General features: G+C 47.0%; 1 protein-coding gene across 6 annotated transcripts in view; it reads right to left on the bottom strand.

Annotated features, from left to right (window-relative positions):
• Positions 1–25,356, bottom strand: part of MCF2L2 (MCF.2 cell line derived transforming sequence-like 2) — a 330,633-nt gene that overhangs the window by 181,810 nt on the left and 123,467 nt on the right. For all 6 annotated transcript variants that reach the window (XM_074963488.1, XM_074963490.1, XM_074963486.1 and 3 more), the window contains exons 6-7: positions 8,369–8,485; positions 1,203–1,352 (exon numbers count right to left, since the gene is read on the bottom strand). In XM_074963488.1, coding sequence (XP_074819589.1) covers positions 1,203–1,352; positions 8,369–8,485 — 267 coding nt within the window. The remainder of the gene's footprint in view (positions 1–1,202; positions 1,353–8,368; positions 8,486–25,356) is intronic.

The following is a 25,356-nucleotide window of genomic DNA, read 5'->3' as shown; positions in this document are numbered from 1 at the left end:
ACATCCACCCATAAATCGCTCTAACACAAGGCTCAGATCCAGGGTCCCAGGACCCTACATGGGTGGAGGATCTGAGCCTGAGTCAAGCTGGAACCCTGGGTTCAAGTCCTATTGCTTTGCAGTGTAGACACAGCTCCCCTGGACTCACACTCTGGGAGTCCACCAAAAGCATCCCACAATCCCACAGGTCGACCTTCTTTGTCCTCTGGACAGTCAAGTTTTCCCACACTGCACCACGAACTAAGGGCTAGAGTGGCCACATTTGGGGAGGAGTTCTGGGATACGGGTGGTTGGACTCGGGCTGCATAATATACTGTAGATGCTGGAACCCAGGGTTCAGCAATTCCTAATCTGGGGTTACAAATGAGTGTAGCTGCTCAAGCCCTAGCTTAACAAACCCCAGGTCTGCTAATCTGAGTTCCAACAACGTTGGACATATATTGTACTATAGACATACCCTTTGTATGAGTACACACAGCAAACAAGACCTTGTTTTTTAAGTTCTCTTCTGGAACACACACACACTCCGAAGAAGGTAGGAGGGCTCAGATGACATTGTCAGGATGTGACTGTGTGTTTTGAGGGGCCTCATCTGTATCAGCCTTTTTGGGGGAACTCTCCGCCTCTGGCACTAACCCTGGTGTTAATAACAATGGCCGTGCTGGAGTAGAGAAGCACTAGTACTTTCTACCTCCACGTCATCTACACCTGCTCTGAGCTGCCAGGTTTCCTGAAAGAAGCTAGCATAGCCAGGGAGCGTAGGTATTTCACACCCGAGTCTTAGACCACTCCGCCATAACGTGGTTAGTGAGATTGCTAATGCCAGGCCCTGCCGTCTGAAAGGAACGAGGCAAAACCGACTTTTAGAGCCAATCTACAGCACAAGGAAAAACTCGTACCCACTCTGCCTCCAAACAACACAGGAAAAGCCAGTTCTCTACCAGGCAACCCCAAAAAGTCAGGACTCTTGTTCTAGCTCATCTATCGCCCGGCCTCTAGCATTAATTTAATGCCAGCTTCTGTAGCTTCCTAAAGTGCGTTAGGTAATTACTAGTTGTGTGGCAAGTGGAAAAAAAAAATGGCACTTTATTTTTCACTCCTCCCTGGAGCAAGCCAAGGCTGAATCAATGCAGAGAGCAAACCTGCTCTTGGGAAATCCTACATTGAACCAAGTGGCAAGGCTGTCACGCAGCATTACTCACCTTCAGCTTGTCGTGGTGCTGTGTGTGGGAGGAGAGGAGTTCCTCCGTGCACTGCACATCGTTGGGAAGCTCAGTCTCTGCCAGGTTCGTTCCAAAGGTCTGTAGCATCTGTGCTGTCGTTTTCACCGTCATGGCAAAGTTCTCAATGGCCTGGAAAGGCAGCAGCATTATACGGCATCACAAGCTGGTTATTTCACAGTTCAACAGTATTTCTTAGTGGATGGTACCATGCTTTGAAGCGGTGAATGTGACATACTGGTAAAGGGTGTCACGTCTCCCCCTAGTGCAGGGGTTCTCAAACTGTGGGTCTGGACCCCATTTTAATGGGGTTGCCAAGGCTGGTGTTGGCCATGGGCCCCAGCAAGTCTGTAGCCAAAGTGCAAGCTCCACCACCCAGGCCTGAAGCTAAAGCCAAAGGCCCACCACCCAGGCTAAGGTTACATGCCCCCCACCCAGGGCAGACGCCCTTGGGCTTGAGCATTGGCCCCCCGGCCCATGGAGGAGCTCAGGCGGTAGGGCTCAGGTGGGCTCGGTCTTCGGTCCCCCCTCCTGGGGTCGTGTAGTAATTTTTGTTGTCAGAAGGGGGTCACGGTGCAATGAAGTTTGAGAACCGCTGCTCTAGTGGATGGTCCACTATGGGATAACAGGTTAATACTGCTACTAGCTAATGGAGTTAGTCCTTTAGCTCAAGCTGTAGAGTTCGGTGCTGCGGTGCTGAAGATCCCAGGTGCAAGTCCTGCTGACAAGCCAGGCAGCGCATCATTATATGGGGTAGATCAACAATTACAATCACTTCCATTTCCCTGCTGGAGAAATTCCCAGAGCTAATGTGGCTTGCCCAAAGCCACAGGGGGTCGGTGTGGGAGCCAAGATTAGAATTTAAAGAATCCTGGCTCACAGTCCTGTGTGAATATTGGAATACTGGCATATTCTGCAATGTTGAAAACATTTATGTAAGGCCTTGTCTAGGCTGAGGGGACACTGAGGTACTCAGCAAAGCTTTTTCCGGTTAACGTTTTTATAGTCAGATCCTCACTGAGGGAGAATATCCGTCTACATCTCACGTATCAGGATGTACAAATCCAGAATGCCCATCTGTACTTGAAGCAATATTCCACAGTCATCCCCTTCCATTCCTTTGCCCATATTGCAATGGTCCCCAAACTTTTCATGGTCGCGCCCCTTACCTCGGCCACGCCCACACACAGCTGGGACCAGAAGCGGGGCTGTGGCTCCTGGGGGGAGAGGGGCATGGACAGGGGCAACCGGGCTGAGGCTGGGGCCTCAGCTGAGGATGGATCTACAGCTGGGAGCAGAGCTGTGGCCGGGGGCAGGGCTGGGGCCGGGAATGGAAGCCATCACCGGGCCACGGTTGGGGGCCATGGCTGGGGGTGGGGTTGAGGCCCTGGCCGGGAGCGGAGCTGCAGATGAAGGCGGAGAGGGACTAGCTGATGCTCCCTCTCTACCTGCCCTTAGGGGCTAGCCTGGGCCCTGCAGCATGCCCTGAATGTTCCTCCATGCCCCCGTAGGGGGGCGTGCCCCACAGTTTGGGGACCACTGCCATATCATTATTGAAAACTTAACACAACTTTGAGTATTGTTGCCTCTGTATTGAAGTATTGAATGCTTCTACACAACTATTTCTCACAACCAAATTGAGACGGATCAATTTTTATTTTATTATTATTTTTTTTAAGATGAAAGTGAGAGTTATGAAGGCTATGGAAAGAAGCATGCGAACCCTTCAAACCACTCACTCCTATACTAGTCTTCCAGGGTGAAATACTTTGATCAAACTCATCCACTGTGACAAGAAGCTTTTTATCTTGCATCAAGTAGCTGCATGAGATTTTTTTCTTCATGTTACAAGAGCCCTGCCCTACTTTATTTAGGCACATGCAGAGATTGCGTTCCTTATAGCTGCTAGCGATTGTTTTCTCTGTCCCAAATGTTTACACTTGGACCAAGCTAGCTGCAACTGTGCTCAGGAAGTTGTCAAGGCCAGTTATGCAATGCATAGGTGGTGGCTGCTCGCTTGATTGCTGTGAGATTCCCCGTTCTGGTGAAGGCTGAAATTCTAGATTAACAACTCTGCTAGCGGCATGCTATGTGCTCAGTGTAAAACAAATATTGGGAGACTGCTACAAACGGGGCAGAGAAAAATTTTAACCAATAAACCCTGCCCCCCCCAACCCCCCCGACACAGTTTCTATACCACATACACACCCAGCTTAGCATCTTCTGTCCATAATGCACAATGCAAACTTTCCTTTAGCTAATTTGTTTTTAAACTGAATGATGTAGCAAGTTTGTGACCGTTTGCAAAGCCCACAAATAATCCACGTTTCACCCTCTCCTGAAGGGAGAGCAACTTCTGGTCTTTCGTAAAGGTATCTCTTCAGCACAGTTGAGACTCGGGGCCTGTTTCACTTCTTACTTAGGGTGAAATCCTGGTCCCACTGATAGGTTTCAGAGTAGCAGCCGTGTTAGTCTGTATTCGCAAAAAGAAAAGGAGTACTTGTGGCACTTAGAGACTAACCAATTTATTTGAGCATAAGCTTTCGTGAGCTACAGCTCACTTCATCGGATGCATTCAGTGGAAAATACAGTGGGGAGATTTATATCCATAGAGAACATGAAACAATGGGTGTTACCATACACACTGTAACCAGAGTGATCACTTAAGGTGAGCTATTACCAGCAGGAGAGCGGGGGGGGGAGAGGGAGGAGAGGGAGGGAACTGTTGTAGTGATAATCAAGGTGGGCCATTTCCAGCAGTTGACAAGAACGTCTGAGGAAAACTATTTCCCGTTGTTTATTCCCCCTCACCCCCCCGCCATTGTTCCTCAGATGTTCTTGTCAACTGCTGGAAATGGCCCACCTTGATTATCACTACAAAAGGTCCCCCCCACCCGCTCTCGTGCTGGTAATAGCTCACCTGAAGTGATCACTCTCGTTACAGTGTGTATGGTAACACCCACTGTTTCATGTTCTCTGTGTCTATAAATCTCCCCACTGTATTTTCCACTGAATGCGTCCGATGAAGTGAGCTGTAGCTCACGAAAGCTTATGCTCAAATAAATTGGTTAGTCTCTAAGGTGCCACAAGTACTCCTTGGTCCCACTGATGTCAGTGATAAAACTCCCATTGACGTCAATCGGGGCAGGAGGATCTCATTCTTACACTGGTGCATAGGCGCTGACACCAGGGCTATTAAATTGAGGGGTATTAAAAATAGTGGTGCTGAGCACCCATCATCAGCCCCCTCGATTCAGCTCCTCCCCCTCCCACCCAGCGCCTCCTGCCCACTGTGGATCAGCTGTTCAGCGGTGTGCAAGAGGCGCTGTGGGGGAGGGGGCATAACAGGGCAGAGCAGAGGCAGGGCGGGGGATTGAGGGAAGGGGTGGAGTAGGGGCGGGGCCTGTGGTGGAGCGGGGGTCCAGCACCCCCCAGCAACTCATAAAGACGGCGCCTATGCACTGGTGTAAGGCAGGAGTGACTCTGATGAAGTCAGTGAAGATACAAAGGTTGGGTGCCAGGATAACAACTTGTCTACACAAGGAAGTTATTCCAGAATAACTAGGATATGAATTTAAAGCACAGAATAGCTATTGCAGAATAGCTATTCTGGTCAATTTCCCCACGTAGACAAACCCATAAGAGAATGGAAAATCAGTCTGTATGGCTAGAAAACAAGATCATCATTACTTCAAGGGGAGGGGGAAAAGCTCAGCTTCATAAGGGCAGTAAAATGCACACCATGATATTAAAGTCACATGGGAATTTAGCAAACCAAGTACCTTTTCTCAGTATGGAGGTGTGACACAGAGGTCCCCTGGTGGTTCACTACTCTGTCAGCAACTCTTTGCAGGCCTGACATGCTCACTACACCTAACACACCGTTGTCATGATATTTATCCAAAAGGTAGCATCACTGGAAAACTCATAACTCAACGATTATTAACATTCTTATGTGATGTACGTATGGCAAATCCACAAAGGACTTGTTATGCTGGAAAGATGGGACCAAAATGTGCTTAAACCAACCATGTCCAGAAGAGTTGATAATCAGTTTTTCTCCAGAGGAAGGAAAGAGGCCAACACCTCAAGCCAGGTGTGGCCAAATTCAGTGGGCTATTCATTTGTGTGGGTTGCAGGAACAGATCATTTGCACTGTAAAAATTACCACTTTGGGGGAGTCGACAGCATGGAGTCTACACCAGACAGCGTGGGGACCTCACACAACAGGGAAAAGGAGCCTTGTCTTGGCTACCTTTTCACAGACTACATTTCAAAGGTTTACTGCACTATAAAAAGAAAGGGGAGAGAAACCCACAGTTATCCATTACTGGGCAGATACAAGAGGCCAGAGCTCTTGTACATCTGAGAAAAGGGGATCCTTCAACCCAGGGGGTTGAAGTCTCTGGGAACTGAATATAGGTGAGAAAGCTGCTTAGGTAAAGACTATAACTGGCTGAAATTAAGTTCCAGTCACAGAAGTGGGTTTTTTACCCATGAAAGCTTATGCCCAAATAAATCTGTTAGTCTTTAAGGTGCCACCGGACTCCTCGTTGTTTTTGTGGATACAGACTAACACGGCTACCCCTCTGATACTTAGTCACAGAAGTGTATTTTTGGTTTTGTTTGTAACCATTTGTCTCTTTATCCCTTGTACCTGAACTCACTTTTTTTACTGAATAAACTTGTTTTATGTTTTATCTAAACCAAGCAAGTGCTTTGACTGCACTGAAGTGATTATTAAAGCCAGTCAAGATAACAAGCTGCAGTGTCTGTCTCTTTAAAGGAGAAGCAAATGTAATTGCTTCTGCACGTGTCCCAGGAGAGAGCTGGACACTGCAGGGAGACAGATTTGGAGAAATTCAGGACTGGGGGGAGTGTTGGAGTCACTCTTCAAACAGTAACTGGGCTGTGGAAGCCAGGGTGTGATCTGTATGCTTGTCTGCTGGCTGTTGGTGTCTAGGTTGTGAGCCACAGCTGCACAGCACTGAAGGCACCCAGAGCTGCAGGGCAGGCAGTGACACAATCCTTTACTGGTCTGGACTGAGCCCCAGAATGTCATAGCAGGCGACATGAAAGTCCCATAAAAAAGCAGGAAGCATGAACAGCTGGAAGTCACTCTGTGTAAGAAAATCATGCCCTTCGCTGTGTGGTTTGTCATAAGGAAGTAGCCAGAAATATTCAGAGACATTTCTTCTGAGAGTTTTAAGCCTGCGTTGGTGGTCAATTACAGAGTTTGGCCAAAACCAGCCACTCAGCTCAGAACACTTCCCGACATAGGGTTTAGTTCCACACATCCCCAAAGGTCCCAATCCTACAAGCAGATCTGCCCAGATGGACCTCGGCACTGCTCACAGCCCCAGTGAAATCAATCCCTTTCCAGATCAGGGCCCAACTCTGCATCTTGCTCCTTTCTGCATAAGAAGATGAATGAACACCTTGGGTCTTAACAGTCCTGAATTTGAGATAAGGTCTTTGCAGCTGCCATCCTTTCCAAGACAATAACTTATTCGTGTGTATGGATGATTAGCCACTGAAATACATTAATCAACCCAAGAGGGGGGATTAAACATCTAAGCAAGTAACAAATTCTTTCAGGGTCAATAGAAGAGAAAAGTCTTTCTTTGTGCCTTCCAGTTCCAATTATTACTGCCATACAGTTCTTTGGTTATCGAAGAAATGAGACCCACTCTGTCATGCATTTTTACATAGTGAAGAAATGAAAACAAAGGAAAATATACTCCTGGGGGAATTCTGCGTCATTGCACATGCACAGAATTCATGGCCTCCACAGATTTCTTTGCTTCCCCGCAGAAAAATGACTTATGATGGGGAAGTAAAGGGAAGCTGCAAGAGCGATCATGCGCCCCTCCCCAGCAGTGCAGACAGGTCGGTTTGGGCACCCAGAGCAGCTCGTGGAGACATAAATCACCACCGGAATGGGGGGGCTGGGCAGTCATGTATGTGAGAGAGAGAGAGAAAGAGAGATTCTGTCCGTCTCGCTCACTACTGCGGTATGCTTAGCGTGGAGGGGCAGAGCTTTGGGGTGTTTCTGAGGAGGTAGGTGTGGGGCAGGCTCTATCCTCTCAGGCAGAGCAGAATGTAGCAGCCTGCCTGCTTAGTGAATTGTTCCCATTGTTCTTAGTGAATTCCCCCAGGAGTATAAAACAGGTGTAAAAAAATCTAAGGCTCCTTTACATTGTCAGAGTGGTGTAAAGGAGCCTTATTGTAAAGGACAGTATGGTCTTATAAATGCTTATGGTGCTTTAGCGATTAGAACTGGTCTACATTTTTGGACTGAAAATAATTCCTATCAAAATGTGCTCCATGAACTGTTTGCTCCTGACCTCTCTGGAGATGGTCAGTAGCCAATATAAATTGTGAGTTTGAGTCCCCAGCCCTCGCTTGCTCTTCAGTTGCCGATGATGTAACACTGAGCATATGGCTGCATATATTTGTTGACTAATAATAGAAGTAAAGAGGCAATACTAGCTACATTACTATTAGACAAAGGGGATTTGGGGATTTCCTCCAATGCTCCCCTCTTCCATTCTCCATCCATTGTACTGTAGGTTTAAATAAATTACCAAAATAATTGAAAGCAGCGTGATTATATTGCATTATTTTAACAAATAAAATATGCAGAATTTTAAAATATTGTGCGCAGAATTTTTAATTTTTTTATTCTGAATTTTTAATTTTGGCACAGAATTCCCCCAGGAGTAAAAATAAAATCCAGTGGCTTCAGTGCTTTTTTCCTCACAAACACAGGAATATTTGATTCTCATTAAAGTGAGGTTCTTAGGCTCTGACTCAGCAAAGCACTTAAGTACATGCTTAACGTTAACCATGTGCTGAAGTCTCATTGCTTTGCTGCATAGAGATGCTGTATTGAATTGGGGTCCTACTACAGAGAAGCATTTGGATGTAAGCTTCACAGACCAGTCTTGCCAAGCCCCTACAAGATTTTGGGAGGGTCTTTTCTCCCTCCATTGTGTAGTGGATTTGGGTGAGTAGATTCCATTAAGCTCTAATAAAAGTCACAGGCCTAACTTTAACTGGAGAATCATCCGTTAATATTTAAGTAGAAATCATCACCTGGAGACTTCAGGATGCAGAATGGAATGAATACAAGACACAATACTCACAGTTCGATGGTGTATCCATTGACTGTGGCCATATTCCAGGGTTCCCCCTAACTCCCGGGTTAGCTGACTTTTGTCAATATAGCCATGTAGATCAGAAACAGAATTTAACATGATGATCTGCAATGATGAATCCAAACACAATGTATTAATTAAGAGAGATAACACTGCAGTTTAGATCCTTCCTCCTAGGTTCCCTATTCAGCTTATATGTGTATGGCCAAATTCCATGCTGACTTCGACCCTGGGCAGTTTCAACAAAACCAATAATTTATCATTATTTATAATATACATTTGCACTTTCATCTGAGCACCCCTGTGATATATAGATAAATATTATTTATTTTACAGACAGGGAAATCAAGGGACGGGGAGGTCATACAAGTATGCCAAGGGGCGTGCTGAGACTAGACCCCGAAGGTCTGATTCTCCTCTCATTTACACCAAATTTACACCACTGTAACTCCACTAAGTTCAGTGAAGTTACTCCTCATATATCCTGGTGTCATGAGTCCTGATTCTTATTTCCCTGCTCTAACCCTTACATGAGCTACCTTCCCAGCAAACCTGAAAAACTAGAACTGCATAATGAAAGAAAGGCAGATTTGTATTAAGCTTCAGATTCATGGATTTCATAGACTTCAAGGCCAGAAGGGACCACTGTGATCACCTAGTCTGACCTCCTGTAAAACACAGCCCACAGAACTTCCCCCACAATAATTCCCATGACATATCTTTAAGAACATAGACCATAAAGCGCGAACTTTACACTGGGTGCGGGCTGACTTTCATACAGCAGGTTGAGAAAGACAGTTTCCTTTACCTTAGCCAATAAAACATAATCAGCCACAGGTCAGAAACGCATTCAAATGCAAATGAAGGCTAATCAGTAGAGGCGGCTTTGGCATGGAGAGAAGCACTTAAGAAAGGTAACAGATTAAGGACTGGGGAAACTGAAGTCCTCCTCATACAGAGCATACACAATGTGTCAATAAAGTTTCTCCTCCGTGTCCCTGTCCCAACACGCTGCCACATGGACAGAGCATCTGGGCAGAGAGTAACTCAGTCTTCCTTCACATTTGATTCTTGGCTTCTCTGCTAATGTTGCTAACAGGACTCAAGGCCACTAGGAACTCAAGTAAGATCTTCTGGTTGTAGGCCTACAAACTGCCAGCAGCTAGCAAAGTCAGCCAGTCACTATGGTACCAGCCTGGGCCAAATTCAGACCAGAGACTCCATAAAAATCTCTGAAAAATCTCCATAACCCATTTCTAATCCTGTGAACCAACCAGTCCCCTGGCAATGCTTTATTTGACACTTTTACACCTATTGGTAGTTATGCCCTTAAAACCCTCAGATGATGGATAATGTTATTTGGATAAGCCAATTAGAATGGACTCATTCAGCAAATCCTCAGTCATTAATTTTGGCAGAGTGTTTATTTCAGGCCGGTGGATCTGACCACTCAGAGCAGAAAGGGAACTGGAATGTCAAAGACCATTTTTATTGCTACAGGCTGGAGGGAAACAGGTAGTGGGAGTGGCCACTGGGTATAAATGTCCCTTGCAGAAATTGATATGTTAGACTCCTATAGAACATTCCATCTAAGGATCTGAAAGTGGGTTACAAACGTTAATGGATCTGCACAATGGCCTTATGAGGTAGGTAGCTAGCTAGTAGGTATCATTATTACTCCTATTTTACAGAGAGATTAGGTGGCTGATTTTCAGGCATCCTGATTGCCCACAACTCCATCTGAAGTCAATGGGAGATGCTCAGCATCGCTGAAGGTCATGTCCTAAATGACTCACACTGTAAAGAACTGGGAATGGAACTCAAGTCTCCTGACTCCCAGCCCTCTGTGTTAACAAAGGAAGTATGATGTAGGGACTAAAAACACAGGAGTGGGAAACTGGAGTTCTGGGTTTTATCCCTGCCACTGCTCTGCTGTGTGACCTTGGGCAAGTCACTTAACCCCTCTGTGCCTCTGTTTCCCAAGCTATACAGTGGAGATAACAAGAGCATGCTCAGGGCATGATCCTGAAATTGACTCACTGTGGATGGACGCTTGCACCTGTTTGGAGATAAATGCAGGATCATGGCCTCAGGAACTCTGTTAACTGGCACTTTATACATTCAATAGATTAGATTAGATTAGATTAGATTAGATTAGATTAGATGCTGCAAACAGGTTGTAAGGTTTAATTCACCAATCCTTGAGTGCTTTGGGATCCTCAGGCTCCTGGACCCTTGTCATAAATATAAAGGGATGGGTAAACACCTTTAAAATCCCTCCTGGCCAGAGGAAAAACCCTTTCACCTGTAAAGGGTTAAAAAGCTAGGATAACCTCACTGGCACCTCACCAAAATGACCAATGAGGAGACAAATATTTTCAAAGCAGGAGAAACAAAGGCTCTCTCTGTCTGTGTGATGCTTTTGCCGGGAACAGAAAAGGAATGGAGTCTTAGAACTTAGTAAAAAGAAAAGGAGTACTTGTGGTACCTTAGAGACTAACCAATTTATTTGAGCATAAGCTTTCGTGAGCTACAGCTCACTTTATGCGTTAGATTCTGTTCTGTTTAAATGGCTGATAAAATAGCTGTGCTGAATGGAATGTATATTCCTGTTTTTGTGTCTTTTTGTAACTTAAGGTTTTGCCTAGAGGGATTCTCTATGTTTTGAATCTGATTACCCTGTAAGGTATTTACCATCCTGATTTTACAGAGGTGATTCTTTTACTTTTTTTCTTCAAAATTCTAAAATTTTTCTTCTAAAAATTCTTCTTTTAAGAATCTGATTGCTTTTTCATTGTTCTTAAGATCCAAGGGTTTGGGTCTGTGTTCACCTATGCAAATTGGTGAGGATTTTTATCAAGCCTTCCCCAGGAAAGGGGGTGCAGGGTTTGGGGAGGATTTTGGGGGGAAAGACGTTTCCAAGCGGGCTCTTTCCTGGTTATATATCTGTTAAGATGCTTGGTGGTGGCAGCAAAATAAGTCCAAGGGCAAAAGGTAAAATAGTTTGTACCTTGGGGAAGTTTTAACCTAAGCTGGTAAAAATAAGCTTAGGGGGTTTTCATGCAGGTCCCCACATCTATACCGTAGAAGTCAGAGTGGGGAAGGAACCTTGACAATCCTGAACTCAAGGATCCTGCCATAGTCAACTTTGTGCATAGTGTGATGTCCTGGGATGTTTCACCCACCCAAATGAAACACATTAAAATGAAGCCACTGCATCCGATGAAGTGAGCTGTAGCTCACGAAAGCTTATGCTCAAATAAATTTGTTAGTCTCAAAGGTGCCATAAGTCCTCCTTTTCTTTTTACATTAAAAAGAGTAAAGTCAAAAGAAAAGCTATGCACAGAATGTTCGTCCAGAGCCTCCTTTGTGATGTTGCAAGTCAGGAGGCTCACAGAGACTAGCTCAGTTTGGATTAGCATCAGCCTGGAGCGTGAAGTCTGTGAGCTGATTGGGAACTGCAAGTCACTTTAGAAATGTCAGTCTGAACGGCTTTGCTGCAGAGTTCCCCCCTCCAGACTCCCTGCTGACTTGGTGACAGAGATCTGCTGCTCCAGTCTTCTACTGACATCACCATGGAACACTGGCATGTACTTTGAACAAGTGGGAAGGGTTTTAAAACCCTGATACACTTGTCAACACTGGGCCAACAGCAAAGCTGTTAATGTAGCCAGGCAGAGTGCCAGCCCAGAGCCAGGTAAATCATGCAGTAGTGGGTCCTTGAAACTACAAGAGCAGGAGTGGGTGATACCAGTCAGCTCTGTGTTCTTGGGGAACCAGGGCACAGTATCTAGCCTGTCTGACTCATGAAAGATACCCCTCCCCCAGCCTCTGCTTGAACCAAAACCGATCAGAGAAAAGACTTGCAGAGAGCAGTGAAGGGCGGTGGGAGTGTCAAGGTTCCTCCCCCACTCTGAACTCTAGGGTACAGATGTGGGGACCTGCATGAAAAACCTCCTAAGCTTATCTTTACCAGCTTAGGTCAAAACTTCCCCAAGGTACAAAATATTCCACCCTTTTGTCCTTGGATTGGCCGCTACCACCACCAAACAAATACTGGTTACTGGGGAAGAGCTGTTTGGACACGTCTTTCCCCCCAAAATACTTCCCCAAAACCTTGCACCCCACTTCCTGGACAAGGTTTGGTAAAAAGCCTCACCAATTTGCCTAGGTGACTACAGACCCAGACCCTTGGATCTTAAGAACAATGAACAATCCTCCCAACACTTGCACCCTCCCTTTCCTGGGAAATGTTGGATAAAAAGCCTCACCAATTTGCATAGGTGACCACAGACCCAAACCCCTGGATCTGAGAACAATGAAAAAGCATTCAGTTTTCTTACAAGAAGACTTTTAATAAAAATAGAAGTAATTAGAAATAAGAAATCCCCCCTGTAAAATCAGGATGGTAAATACCTTACAGGGTAATTAGATTCAAAACATAGAGAACCCCTCTAGGCAAAAACCTTAAGTTACAAAAAAGATACACAGACAGAAATAGTTATTCTATTCAGCACAATTCTTTTCTCAGCCATTTAAAGAAATCATAATCTAACACGTACCTAGCTAGATTACTTACTAAAAGTTCTAAGGCTTCATTCCTGGTCTATCTCCGGCAAAGACAAAATGTAGACAGACACACAAACCCTTTGTTTCTCTCCCTCCTCCAAGCTTTTGAAAGTATCTTGTCTCCTCATTGGTCATTTTGGTCAGGTGCCAGCGAGGTTACCTTTAGCTTCTTAACCCTTTACAGGTGAGAGGAGATTTCCTCTGGCCAGGAGGGATTTTAAAGGGGTTTACCCTTCCCTTTCTATTTATGACACGCCCCCCAAATCTCAGCTAGGGTGAAACACTGGCTGGGATTTCTTCCTGGAGCTCTAGGAAAACAGAGTTAATAAGACACATGCATCTCTAAATATACTACCAAGTACATAAAGACTAACAATATTTTCCACATCTCAAGGACGATTTTAACCAGTTGATTCTGGGAAACTTTCACGTGAGAGTGCATCAGCCACTTTGTTAGAAGCTCCTGAGATGTGTTGGATGTCGAAATCAAAATCTTGGAGAGCTAAACTCCACCGAAGAAGTTTTTTGTTAGTTTCTTTGACGGTGTGAAGCCACTTCAGTGCAGCATGGTCGGTTTGCAGGTGGAAACGCCGTCCCCAAACATATGGGCGTAGCTTTTCCAGAGCGTAGACAATGGCGTAACATTCTTTTTCAGTGATTGACCAGTTGCTTTCCCTCTCAGACAGTTTTTTGCTGAGAAACACTACAGGGTGGAATTCTTGATCAGGTCCTTTCTGCATTAAAACTGCTCCCACACCACGCTCGGACGCATCTGTGGTTACTAGGAACGGTTTGTCAAAGTCTGGGGCCCTTAGTACAGGGTCAGACATGAGTGTCGCTTTAAGCTTGTTAAAGGCCTTCTGACACTTTTCGGTCCACTGCACAGCATTTGGCTGTTTCTTTTTGGTTAGGTCTGTCAGTGGGGCGGCGATTTGGCTGTAGTGCGGTACAAATCGTCTGTAATAACCGGCCAAGCCTAAAAAGGATTGAACCTGTTTCTTTGACTTTGGGACAGGCCACTTTTGGATAGCATCCACTTTGGCCTGTAGGGGGCTGATAGTTCCTTGACCCACCTGGTGTCCAAGGTAAGTCACTCTGTTTAGGCCTATTTGACACTTCTTAGCCTTAACAGTTAGTCCTGCCTCCCTTATGCGCTCAAGGACTTTTTGTAGATGTTCCAGGTGGTCTGCCCAGGAATCCGAAAATATGGCCACATCGTCAAGGTAGGCGACTGCATATTCTCCTAATCCCGCTAGGAGACCATCTACAAGTCTTTGGAAGGTGGCGGGTGCATTTCGCAGCCCGAAAGGGAGTACATTAAATTCATACAGCCCGAGATGTGTGGTGAAGGCTGACCTTTCCTTGGCAGATTCATCTAGCGGTACCTGCCAGTACCCCTTGGTTAAGTCCAAGGTAGAGATGAACTGGGCCCGTCCCAGTTTCTCTAATAGTTCATCTGTGCGTGGCATTGGATAGTTGTCTGGGCGAGTTACAGCATTTAGCTTACGGTAGTCCACGCAAAAACGTATTTCCCCATCTGGTTTGGGAACTAGAACCACTGGAGATGCCCATGCACTTTCAGAGGGGCGGATTACACCCATCTGTAACATATCCTGGATCTCCCGTTCTATAGCAGTTTTAGCTTGAGGAGACACTCGGTAAGGTTGGACTCTAATTGGGCGAGCATTACCTGTGTCAATGGAGTGGTATGCCCGTTCAGTCAGTCCTGGGGTGGCTGAGAACGTTGGCGCGTAGCTAGTGCACAGCTCCTGGATCTGCTGTCGCTGCATACGCCCAAGGGTCATGGAGAGGTTCACCTCTTCCACACCACCAGCACATTTCCCTTCGTAGTAGACACCTTCAGGCCACTCAGCGTCGTCTCCTCCCTGGGCTGTAAACTGACAAACCTTTAATTCTCTGGAATAAAAGGGCTTTAGAGAATTAATATGGTACACCTTAGGCTTTCGGTTGAAGGTGGGGAATGCTATGAGATAATTAACAGCTCCCAGGCGCTCCTGGACCGTGAATGGCCCTTCCCACGATGCTTCCATTTTATGGGCCTGGAGCGCCTTTAAGACCATGACCTGGTCCCCTACTTTGAAGGAACGCTCTCTGGCATGTTTATCATACCAGGCTTTTTGCTCTTTTTGAGCATCCTGTAAGTTTTCTTTAGCAAGGGCTAAAGAGGTTCGGAGGGTGTTTTGTAGGTTGGTTACAAAGTCCAGAATGTTAGTTCCTGGAGAAGGTGTAAATCCCTCCCATTGCTGCTTCACCAACTGCAATGGCCCCTTAACCTCACGGCCATATACAAGTTCAAATGGGGAAAACCCTAAACTGGGGTGTGGTACAGCTCTGTAGGCAAAGAGCAACTGCTGCAACACTAGGTCCCAATCATTGGAGTGCTCATTTACGAATTTACGTATCATGGCCCCCAAAGTTCCATTAAACTTCTCCACCATGCCATTTGTTTGATGGTGGTAAGGAGTGGCAACCAAGTGATTTACCCCATGAGCTTCCCAAAGGTTTTTCATAGTTCCTGCCAGGAAATTAGTCCCTGCATCTGTGAGGATGTCGGAGGGCCAACCTACCCTGGCAAAAATGTCTGCTAGTGCCTGGCACACACTTTTAGCCCTGGTGTTGCTTAGAGCTACTGCTTCCGGCCATCGGGTGGCAAAATCCATGAAAGTCAGTATGTACTGCTTTCCTCTGGGTGTCTTTTTCGGAAAAGGACCCAGAATATCCACAGCTACTCGCTGAAATGGAACTTCAATGATGGGGAGTAGCTGGAGAGGGGCTTTGACCTGGTCTTGGGGCTTTCCCACTCTTTGGCACACCTCACAAGACTGGACATAGGTAGAAACATCCTTGCCCATTCCCTCCCAGTGGAATGACCCCCCCAAACGGTCTTTGGTCCGGTTCACCCCAGCATGACCACTAGGGTGATCATGGGCTAAGCTCAAGAGCTTGGCCCGGTATTTAGTTGGAACTACCAACTGTCTCTGAGGATGCCAGTCTTCCTGGTGTCCACCAGAAAGAGTTTCCTTGTATAAAAGTCCTCTTTCTACAACAAACCTGGATCGATTAGAAGAGCTGAGAGGCGGTGGGTTGCTCCGTGCCGCCGTCCAAGCTCTCTGGAGGCTTTCATCTGCTTCCTGTTCGGTCTGGAACTGTTCCCTCGATGCTGGAGACATCAGTTCCTCATTGGATTGTGGACCTAGGCTTGGTCCCTCTGGAAGCGATATAGGGGATGGAGCTGTTTCTGTTGACTGTGAACCGCTCTCCGCTGGTGCACTATGTTGGGGTTCAGGCTCCGGCTGAGCCTCTTGTGTCGGGTTATCGGCTGCTGCCAGTTCAGGGTCGGTGGGGCCCTCTGGTGTTGAGGTTGCAAGTACTGGATTCAGTGCTGACAATGGGTCTGGTGTTGGTTGTTCGGCTGGTTCCGGTTCTGGGACTGGTTCCGTCTGGGTCTCTGGGACTGGATCCACTACTGCTGTTGCAGACATTGGTCTGGGGTCCGGGTCCATCACCTCTGACCGGGTCCTGATAGAAGTTTCCGGAACAGAGCTAGGCCTCACGGCTTGTTTAGCCTGGCTGCGGGTGACCGTTCCCACCCTCTTGGCCTGCTTCACATGATTGGCCAAGTCTTCCCCCAACAGCATGGGGATGGGATAATCATCATAGACTGCAAAAGTCCACATTCCTGACCAGCCCTTGTACTGGACAGGCAACTTGGCTGTAGGCAAATCGAAAGAGTTGGACTTGAAGGGTTGAATCGTCACTTGGATCTCTGGGTTGATTAAATTGAGGTCCACTATGGAAGCATGGATAGCTGACACTTGTGCTCCGGTGTCCCTCCACGCGGTGACCTTCTTCCCGCCCACACTCACAGTTTCCCTCCGCTCCAAGGGTATCTGGGAGGTATCTGGGCCTGTGGACCTCTGGTGCGATTCCGGTGCAATGAACTGTAATCTGTTGGGGTTCTTGGGGCAGTTGGCCTTTACATGCCCCAGCTCGTTACATTTAAAACATCGTCCAGCTGACGGGTCACTGGGGCGAGGAGGGTTGCTGGAGAACGGGGTGGTGGGACGATAAGGGGTCTGGAGGGTTCTTTGGGAGGTAGGTGGGGCTTTGGGTGGCCCCCGGTAATAGGGTGTGGTCTGGGGTTGTCCCTTCTGGTCTCCGCTCCAACTGCGACCAGTTTTCTTCTTCTCTGCCACCTCCACCCATCTGGCTCCAATCTCTCCTGCCTCGATTACAGTTTTGGGCTTCCCATCTAGGATGTATCTTTCTATTTCCTCAGGAACACCCTCTAAGAATTGTTCCATTTGCATTAGGAAGGGCAAATTTACTGGAGATTCAACACTTGCTCCGGATATCCAGGCATCCCAATGTTTCACAATGTGGTAGGCATGTCGGGTAAATGACACGTCTGGTTTCCACCTTAGGGCTCTGAACCTCCGACGAGACTGCTCGGGTGTTATCCCCATTCTGACTCTCGCCTTGGATTTAAACAGTTCATACTTGTTCATGTGTTCTTTAGGCATTTCAGCTGCCACCTCAGCTAAGGGTCCACTGAGCTGCGGCCTCAGCTCTACCATGTATTGGTCAGTAGAGATGTTGTACCCAAGGCAGGCCCTTTCGAAGTTTTCTAAGAAGGCCTCAGTATCATCACCTGCCTTGTAGGTGGGGAACTTTCTGGGATGGGGAGTGGTACCTGGAGAAGGATTGCTAGGGTTTGTTGGTATATTCTGCTGAGCCTTTACCTTCTCCATCTCCAGTGCATGCTTCCTCTCTTTTTCCTTCTCCTCCTCCACATGCTTCCTCTCTTTTTCCTTCTCCTCCTCCACATGCTTCCTCTCTTTTTCCTTCTCCTCCTCCACATGCTTCCTTGCCTCCATTTCCCTCCTGTGGGCAGCCTCCTGTACCTCCTTTTCCAGCTGCATGAGTTCTATCTGTCTTTCATGTTCCTTTTGTTTTTCCTCAGCCTGAAATCTGGCTAATTCCATCTTTTGTTGTGCTGTGGATTCTGTCATCCTAACCTCTCTGTTTTTAACTAACTTTACACCCGAGGCTTAGAAATAAACAAACAAAACTTGGCTGTAAAATTTTGCTGTGCTGGAATAGAATACCTATTCTCTGATAGTGATTGTCAGCCTACAGAAAAAGACAATTCCCTTGTCTCTGCTCTGGGCCCAAATCAAAGCAAAAACTTCCAACTACTTTGAAACCTGTTTACCCAGCCCAAAGAAAAAACAAGTTTCCTTTTTAAACTTGTGCTCCTTGTAAAAAATCAAAATCCAAAAAAAAAAAACCTGCCACTTTTGTCTCCAGGCAAATGGGTAGAACACCCCTCCTTCTATTTACTTTTAGGGAAACAAAAAACTCTGGGTTGGAAGACTGTGAATTTCCCTGCAGGAGTTAAGTACCCTGCCTCCAGGCAAAGAAAACCTGCAATTCACAAAGATAATCCCCTTTTGTCTCTGCTTGGCCACAAAGCAGAGAAAAACAAGCTGCTTTCAGTTTCAGCTGCTTCTGGACTTCCTTTTTTTTTAAATCTGTATTTCTAGTTCAAAAAAATCTCAACTGGATCTCAAAATGATTTCAGGTTAATCCCACCACTCTGCCACCATGTCAAGGTTCCTCCCCCACTCTGAACTCTAGGGTACAGATGTGGGGACCTGCATGAAAAACCTCCTAAGCTTATCTTTACCAGCTTAGGTCAAAACTTCCCCAAGGTACAAAATATTCCACCCTTTTGTCCTTGGATTGGCCGCTACCACCACCAAACAAATACTGGTTACTGGGGAAGAGCTGTTTGGACACGTCTTTCCCCCCAAAATACTTCCCCAAAACCTTGCACCCCACTTCCTGGACAAGGTTTGGTAAAAAGCCTCACCAATTTGCCTAGGTGACTACAGACCCAGACCCTTGGATCTTAAGAACAATGAACAATCCTCCCAACACTTGCACCCTCCCTTTCCTGGGAAATGTTGGATAAAAAGCCTCACCAATTTGCATAGGTGACCACAGACCCAAACCCCTGGATCTGAGAACAATGAAAAAGCATTCAGTTTTCTTACAAGAAGACTTTTAATAAAAATAGAAGTAATTAGAAATAAGAAATCCCCCCTGTAAAATCAGGATGGTAAATACCTTACAGGGTAATTAGATTCAAAACATAGAGAACCCCTCTAGGCAAAAACCTTAAGTTACAAAAAAGATACACAGACAGAAATAGTTATTCTATTCAGCACAATTCTTTTCTCAGCCATTTAAAGAAATCATAATCTAACACATACCTAGCTAGATTACTTACTAAAAGTTCTAAGGCTTCATTCCTGGTCTATCTCCGGCAAAGACAAAATGTAGACAGACACACAAACCCTTTGTTTCTCTCCCTCCTCCAAGCTTTTGAAAGTATCTTGTCTCCTCATTGGTCATTTTGGTCAGGTGCCAGCGAGGTTACCTTTAGCTTCTTAACCCTTTACAGGTGAGAGGAGATTTCCTCTGGCCAGGAGGGATTTTAAAGGGGTTTACCCTTCCCTTTCTATTTATGACAGGGAGACACACCTAGACCCTTCCTGACAAGGGTGACAAGATTAAGGCAACTCCTTTAGCCTCATCTGCATCGAAGATGGGACAGGGAGACATCTCCATTAGCATACAGAAAGGAGAACAGAGATTCCAAGGCAGGAACTGCACTGAACTCTGGGACCAGAAAAGCAGGGAAGCACTGCATCCTGGGGGATCTCTGCTCCAGATGTTAATGAACCTATGCCTGCACACACCCAGCTCAGCACTTATCAGACCAATTCTAGTAATAAATCCCTGATTGATATCCAAAATACTGAAGCAGCCTAATTGCATTGTGAGCTCCCTGGAAGAAACACCACCCATAGCTAGGAGCGATCAGCCCTTTTTGTCTAATCTAAAAAAAACCCTTGAGTCATCAGTTTACCCATAAACAGATCTAGTGTTCTCCCTTGAACCATTGTTGTTTCTGTACAAAAACCCCTACCTATGTTCAAGTACGTGTTCCGATGCATGGATCCAACTCTGCATCAGGTCCACTGAGATTTCATCTTCTCCTGACTGATCGTGCTGGGGGATCTGCCTGTCTCCAGCACTCAGGACTCTGAGCTACCACCATCACCTGGGAATCCTGACCAGTTCAAGCCTCAGAGAATGGGTGAGATGCCATCTCTCTCTCTCTCTCTCTCTCTCTCTCTCTGTTTTCTTTTCTACCTCAGGTATAACTTTCTAACCCTGACTTGTTTGATCAGGTATAGTTTTCTATATATGACTTTTGTAACCTTTAATAATGTAACTATTAAGTTGGTTTAGGCTCTCCTTGTGTGGTTATCACTATTATTCAATAAATAACTTTTATGGTTAAGCTGGTTGCTTCTCTGTCTCTCTCTCTCTCTCTCTCTCACTCTCTCTGAACTTTCTCTTTTGTGTTTTTAGCTTCCCCATTTACTCTGCAGCAATGCTTCTTTTACCTAAGCTAAAGATCCCTGTAGCACCCACAAATACTGTGGGGTTTGCTCATCAAGTGGGTTACTACTAGTACCATGGTGACGTGAAAGTGGGGATAGGGACATGCTGAACCTGGGACATACAAGAGTGGCAGCTTGGAAGTGCAGCTCAACCCAGTCAGCTGAGTCCAGGGTATATAAGGGGGGTGGCTTGAAAGTGTTGCTTGGCTCAGCTTATTGAAGCCAGGGGCATATAAGGGGGGCAGCTTGAAAGTGATGATTGGCCCGGTCTGCTCAGACTTGCTCTGTTAATATGTGTGTGTGCGCGTGCGTTCATCTGGTTCTGGGGCTGGAGGAACCCAGCCCTGGGGAACCTAGGTCCTGCAGGATAGCTCCATTGGGAGGGGACTTGCAGAAGGGAGAAGTAGAGCCCCACACGAAAACAAGTGACACAAGCAGTACATTAATAAAATTACAGAACACCCCCCCCCCAAAGAGTAACCGTAATAAATGAGTGGACCCCAAAGTAACGGGGAAATCTGGTAACATGGGAGCCATCCAGCATTCTAGGGATCCAGTCCTATAATGCTCTAAACAACCCCAATTCCCACTGTCTTCAATCAGACAGCATGAAGAGGCCACCATGGCTGGTGTTGAGGAGGCAGGACAGGAGGAGAGTGTAGTAGCTTAGGTTAGAGATTACTGGGCCTGGATAAGACGATGAAGATGGGGTGGGAGGGGCATATTTTTGAGGCAAAACCATCAGTATTTAGTGCTGGGGTCTATGTGAACGGAGTCAAATTACACCGAGGTTGCAAAGCTGGGGAAGTGGGAAGTTTGTAGAATTGGCAGCTGCATGGACATAAATCAGTGTCTCCTAATGGACTGAGTATGCTGTAAAGGCAACTTCACTTTATTGAGCTTCAGTATTCAGCAGCCAGAACGAAGGGTCATTTAGCTGCACCTCCTGCCATGGAAGATCCTGGAGCTCCTTCCTGAATTCAGCTCAGTGTCCTGAACTGGCTCAGCTCATATAAACCCCGGCATAATCCAATATTGCTAAATTATGCCTGGGAAACAAGCCATGGTTCCCACCCAGCCAAATACTGGTTTAACTTGGCACACCAATTTTATTAAACATATTTGCATACTGTATGTTTGTACCGTTACGTTTTGCAGCATATTTTGTTTCAGCCTCTACTAGCGCTCCCAGTCTAACCCTAACTCAGCTGCCTCTCTGCAGAGGAAATGCACCCCCTATGAGCTGCATGGTGAAACTACTGTTGCCAGCCCAATGTCTTTCTTTAATTTATACAAATCTCCAAACAGTTGAAAGGCGAAGGGACAAGTAGTGTGACCTGGTGGGTAGGGCAACTGGGTTCTTTTCCTGGATCCGACACCGATTCACTGTGCGATCGCAAGCAGGACACTTGGGAGGAAGTTGTTTAAAAAAGTCTCCACTAATTTTGGGCACCCAACCTGAGACACCTTGGTCCTTATTTTCAAAGATGACGGACACACGTAGCTCCCCCCAGACTTCAGTCTGAGCTGTGGGTGCTCAGCACTTCCGAAAATCAGGCCCCTCCCCCCCAGCCCCCGGTGTCTGAAGCTGGGCACCCAAATCTAAAATCAATGAAAGTTGTAGAAAATGTAGGCCATAAGTGCTCTGTGTCTCAGTTTCTCCATCTGTAAACCAGCTACATCATCCTTATATTATGATACCAATAATAATGAGTAACTCAGTGCCCCATCCTGTGAGCACCCTGAACTCCCAGACGTCAAAGTTCTTAACTCTTGATTTCAACCACCACCCAGCATTTGAAGTGGAATCTTTATGTTTCTCTTAAAAGATTCAGTGAGTATGAAGGAGACTGAACTGTTGGCAAATTCTAATTCTGTAGCAAACCCTTCCCCGTCGGGGCAGGGACATCTGATGCAGCAGCTGCTGTGGAAATATCTTGCAGCTAATTGAGGATAAGAGCACGTGTTCTGTCAATCTTGCAGGGTGTGATGGGAACACTTTTCATCTTTAAATTGACACTGGAATAAAAGATAGGTATTTGTATTGGTTTTAGGACTATAATTCACCAACACAAACCTGCACCACTGCCGTCAGCGGGAGAAGGACCAGGCCAAAATATTTCAGTGAAAACTATGGCTCTAAGCTGCTGTCCACGTTGGAGTGGAGATGAGGGAAGCTTGCCCGCTAGACATCATTCCCACAGGCTTTGTGATTGGCTGAGGTAGGCACCAGGTACCCACTCACACAGTGGGAATGCAGCACCCTCCACTCCATCCAGTTAGAGGATGCAGTGTGCGCTCTCTCTGTGGGAACCCTGCTCCGTTGGTCTGGACTGAGCCACTTTCAACCCACCCTTCCAAGTCCCATTTAGAAATCCGGAGACGGTGTTGGGGCTAGATTCCACCAGTCCTCATGTACCAGTAACCCACTGGTGCGTATACGTTTACAAGTCCCCTTCCTCTGTGCCCAATCCGTGGAGGATCTGAGTCTGTTACAGCCACTGTTACAAAGTCTCGGCTCATAAACTCAAGCTCTAGCAACTCTTGGTGTTAGCTCTGGAGGTCCCCGGTTCAATCCCCAGCGTGGTGGCCAGTATGGCAGCTGTCACACTTGCCCCTGCACCTGAGCTACAAAGGGGAACAAAGACTATATCTACCCCAACCCCCTTGCACATCTATACAGGGCATGGCACAGCCCAGCCCACAATGAACACACAAGAAAGGCTACGCTTTAGTCACAGAAGTCACAGAATCCATGACTTCCAAAGACCTCCGGGACTTCAGCCCTAGCGGCTGGGAGCTGCAGGGTTCCGCAGCTTCCCGCAGCAGCAGGGAGCTGTGAGGTACTCCCGCCGCGTAAGGCAGTGATGCCCCCAAGCTCCCAGCTGCCGCGGGCGGGGGGGGTGTACCCCGGGGTTCCTGGCCCCCACCAGCGGCATGGGGGACCCCCGCAGCTCCCCACCTGCCGGCAGCAACACGGGGGACCCCCAGAGCTCTCCCCCCTGTCGCCGGTGGCGGCAGGGGATCCCCGCAGCTCCCCACCCGTCGCCGCCGGCAGCAGACGATCCCCACAGCTCCCTGTCTGTCGCCAGCAGGGGATCCCTGCAGCTCCCTGCCCACTGTCGGTGGCAGGGGGATTCCCACAGCTCCCTGCCCGCTGCCACGTGTCCCAGGGGGATTTCTGCGGCTCCCAACGCCACTGCGGGAGGCAGAGGACCCTGCAGCTCCTAGCCACAGCTGGGGCGGGAGGGGCTGGAAGCTCCCAGCCCCATGGCATCTGCTCAGCCCCTTCCCCTTTTATCATGGATATCTTTAGTAAAAGTCAGGGACAGGTCACGGGCTTCCGTGAATTTTTCTTTATTACCCGTGACCTGTCCGTGACTTTTACTAAAAATATCCGTGACAAAATCTTAGCCTTACACATAAGCAATAACCGTTCTGCTCCTGCTCATAATGAGGTCAGTGGATGTTTGCCACTATGCAATCGGGCCCAGACACGGAGCTATCAGCCAGACCTAGCAATTAATGGGGACAAGGTGGGTTCTTTTGCCAATCAATTTAAACCAAAAGTCCCATGTAAAACAATTAAATAAAATAATGATGAAAGCTCCCTGTAAAATCGTTATTACTTACTTAGTGGGTTCAGCAGTGTACAGAATATGAATTAAAACAATATGAAATAATAATAACTATCATACATTTCTATTTAGAAGAGACCCCCCCTATCCAAAGGCAAATACACAATTAGGAACAAATCTGAAAGAGGCTTAGGCAAAATGGTTTAATATGTAAACCCCAGAGCTGGCACAGAATTGACTACGTGCATCACATTATACTACACTCCACACACCCCACCCCAACTACACACATTTAACATACAATGAAGGAGATGAATAAACATGGCTTGGGTTGTGGGGAGGGCTGAGAGCCCAAGAGTCATTATAAACAGATAGAATGGCATGCAAACACAACAGGGACTCTGACAAATTGTTAGTGGATGAGAAGGCCTATGGGAAAGTACTGACTACAGGGGAAATATAATAACCCGTTGTGACGGGGTCCAGCTGGCCTTCACAGTCCCTTAAAGGAGACCCCCACACCCTGACTACACCCCGTCCCAGGAAACAGCAATGTGTCAGGAAAGGAGCAGCGAAGGTTGGTCCTTCAGGCCTGCCTAGAGAGGACTCGCTGAAGCGGGCACCTCGAAAACTACACAGAGAGGGTTGTTCATGGGATAGCAGGACAGTCCCTGGCTGGGACCGGAGGAGCAGGGAAGGATGCTTCTTTCCAGCCAAAGGAACCTGTGAATTAGCCAGGGTTATCTCTGGCTACACTTGCATAGCTGGGTTTGCAGGTAGAGAGGGAGCTGGGAACCGTGGCCCTGAACTAAGGGTGAAGGATAAAGGGGCCAGGTGGGAAGAAGTCTAGGGAAGTAGAAGCAATGAACTGAATTGAGCAGTATGTAGCTGCTGGTATAGGGTCCCTGAGTTGGAACCCAGAGTAGTGGGCAGGCCCAGGTTCCCACACCGGCAAAGTGGCATAAACCCAGAGAAGGGGGGGCGGGGAACAGGCCCAACCCACACCCTGAGAAGGGAACAGGGCTCATTTGGAAGCCCGAGCAAAGGCCTGAATTTCAAGGGCACACAGCCAGGGCTGAAGACCCTGGTGTGGGCAGATAGACTCTTGCTGAACTCTTTGCTACCCAAAAGGAGCTTATTTGACTCCATGACCTGGCCGGAGGGCTAAGCCACTGAAATGCGCCAGGGCGCACCAGGAGTGGGAAAAGGCCTGCAGTACTGCACGCAGCCACAAGGAGGCACCCCTTGACACCCTTCTAGGAAAAAAAAAAACTATTCTACAGTATTCACCCCAAATCACCCAGTATCTGGACCATTTTTGTAGTACTTG

This window comes from Natator depressus, chromosome 9 (genome assembly GCF_965152275.1).
Source record: "Natator depressus isolate rNatDep1 chromosome 9, rNatDep2.hap1, whole genome shotgun sequence".
Taxonomy (NCBI): Eukaryota; Metazoa; Chordata; order Testudines; family Cheloniidae; genus Natator; species Natator depressus.
Note: the sequence above shows the minus strand (reverse complement) of the source record. Positions and strands in the feature narration are given on the sequence as shown.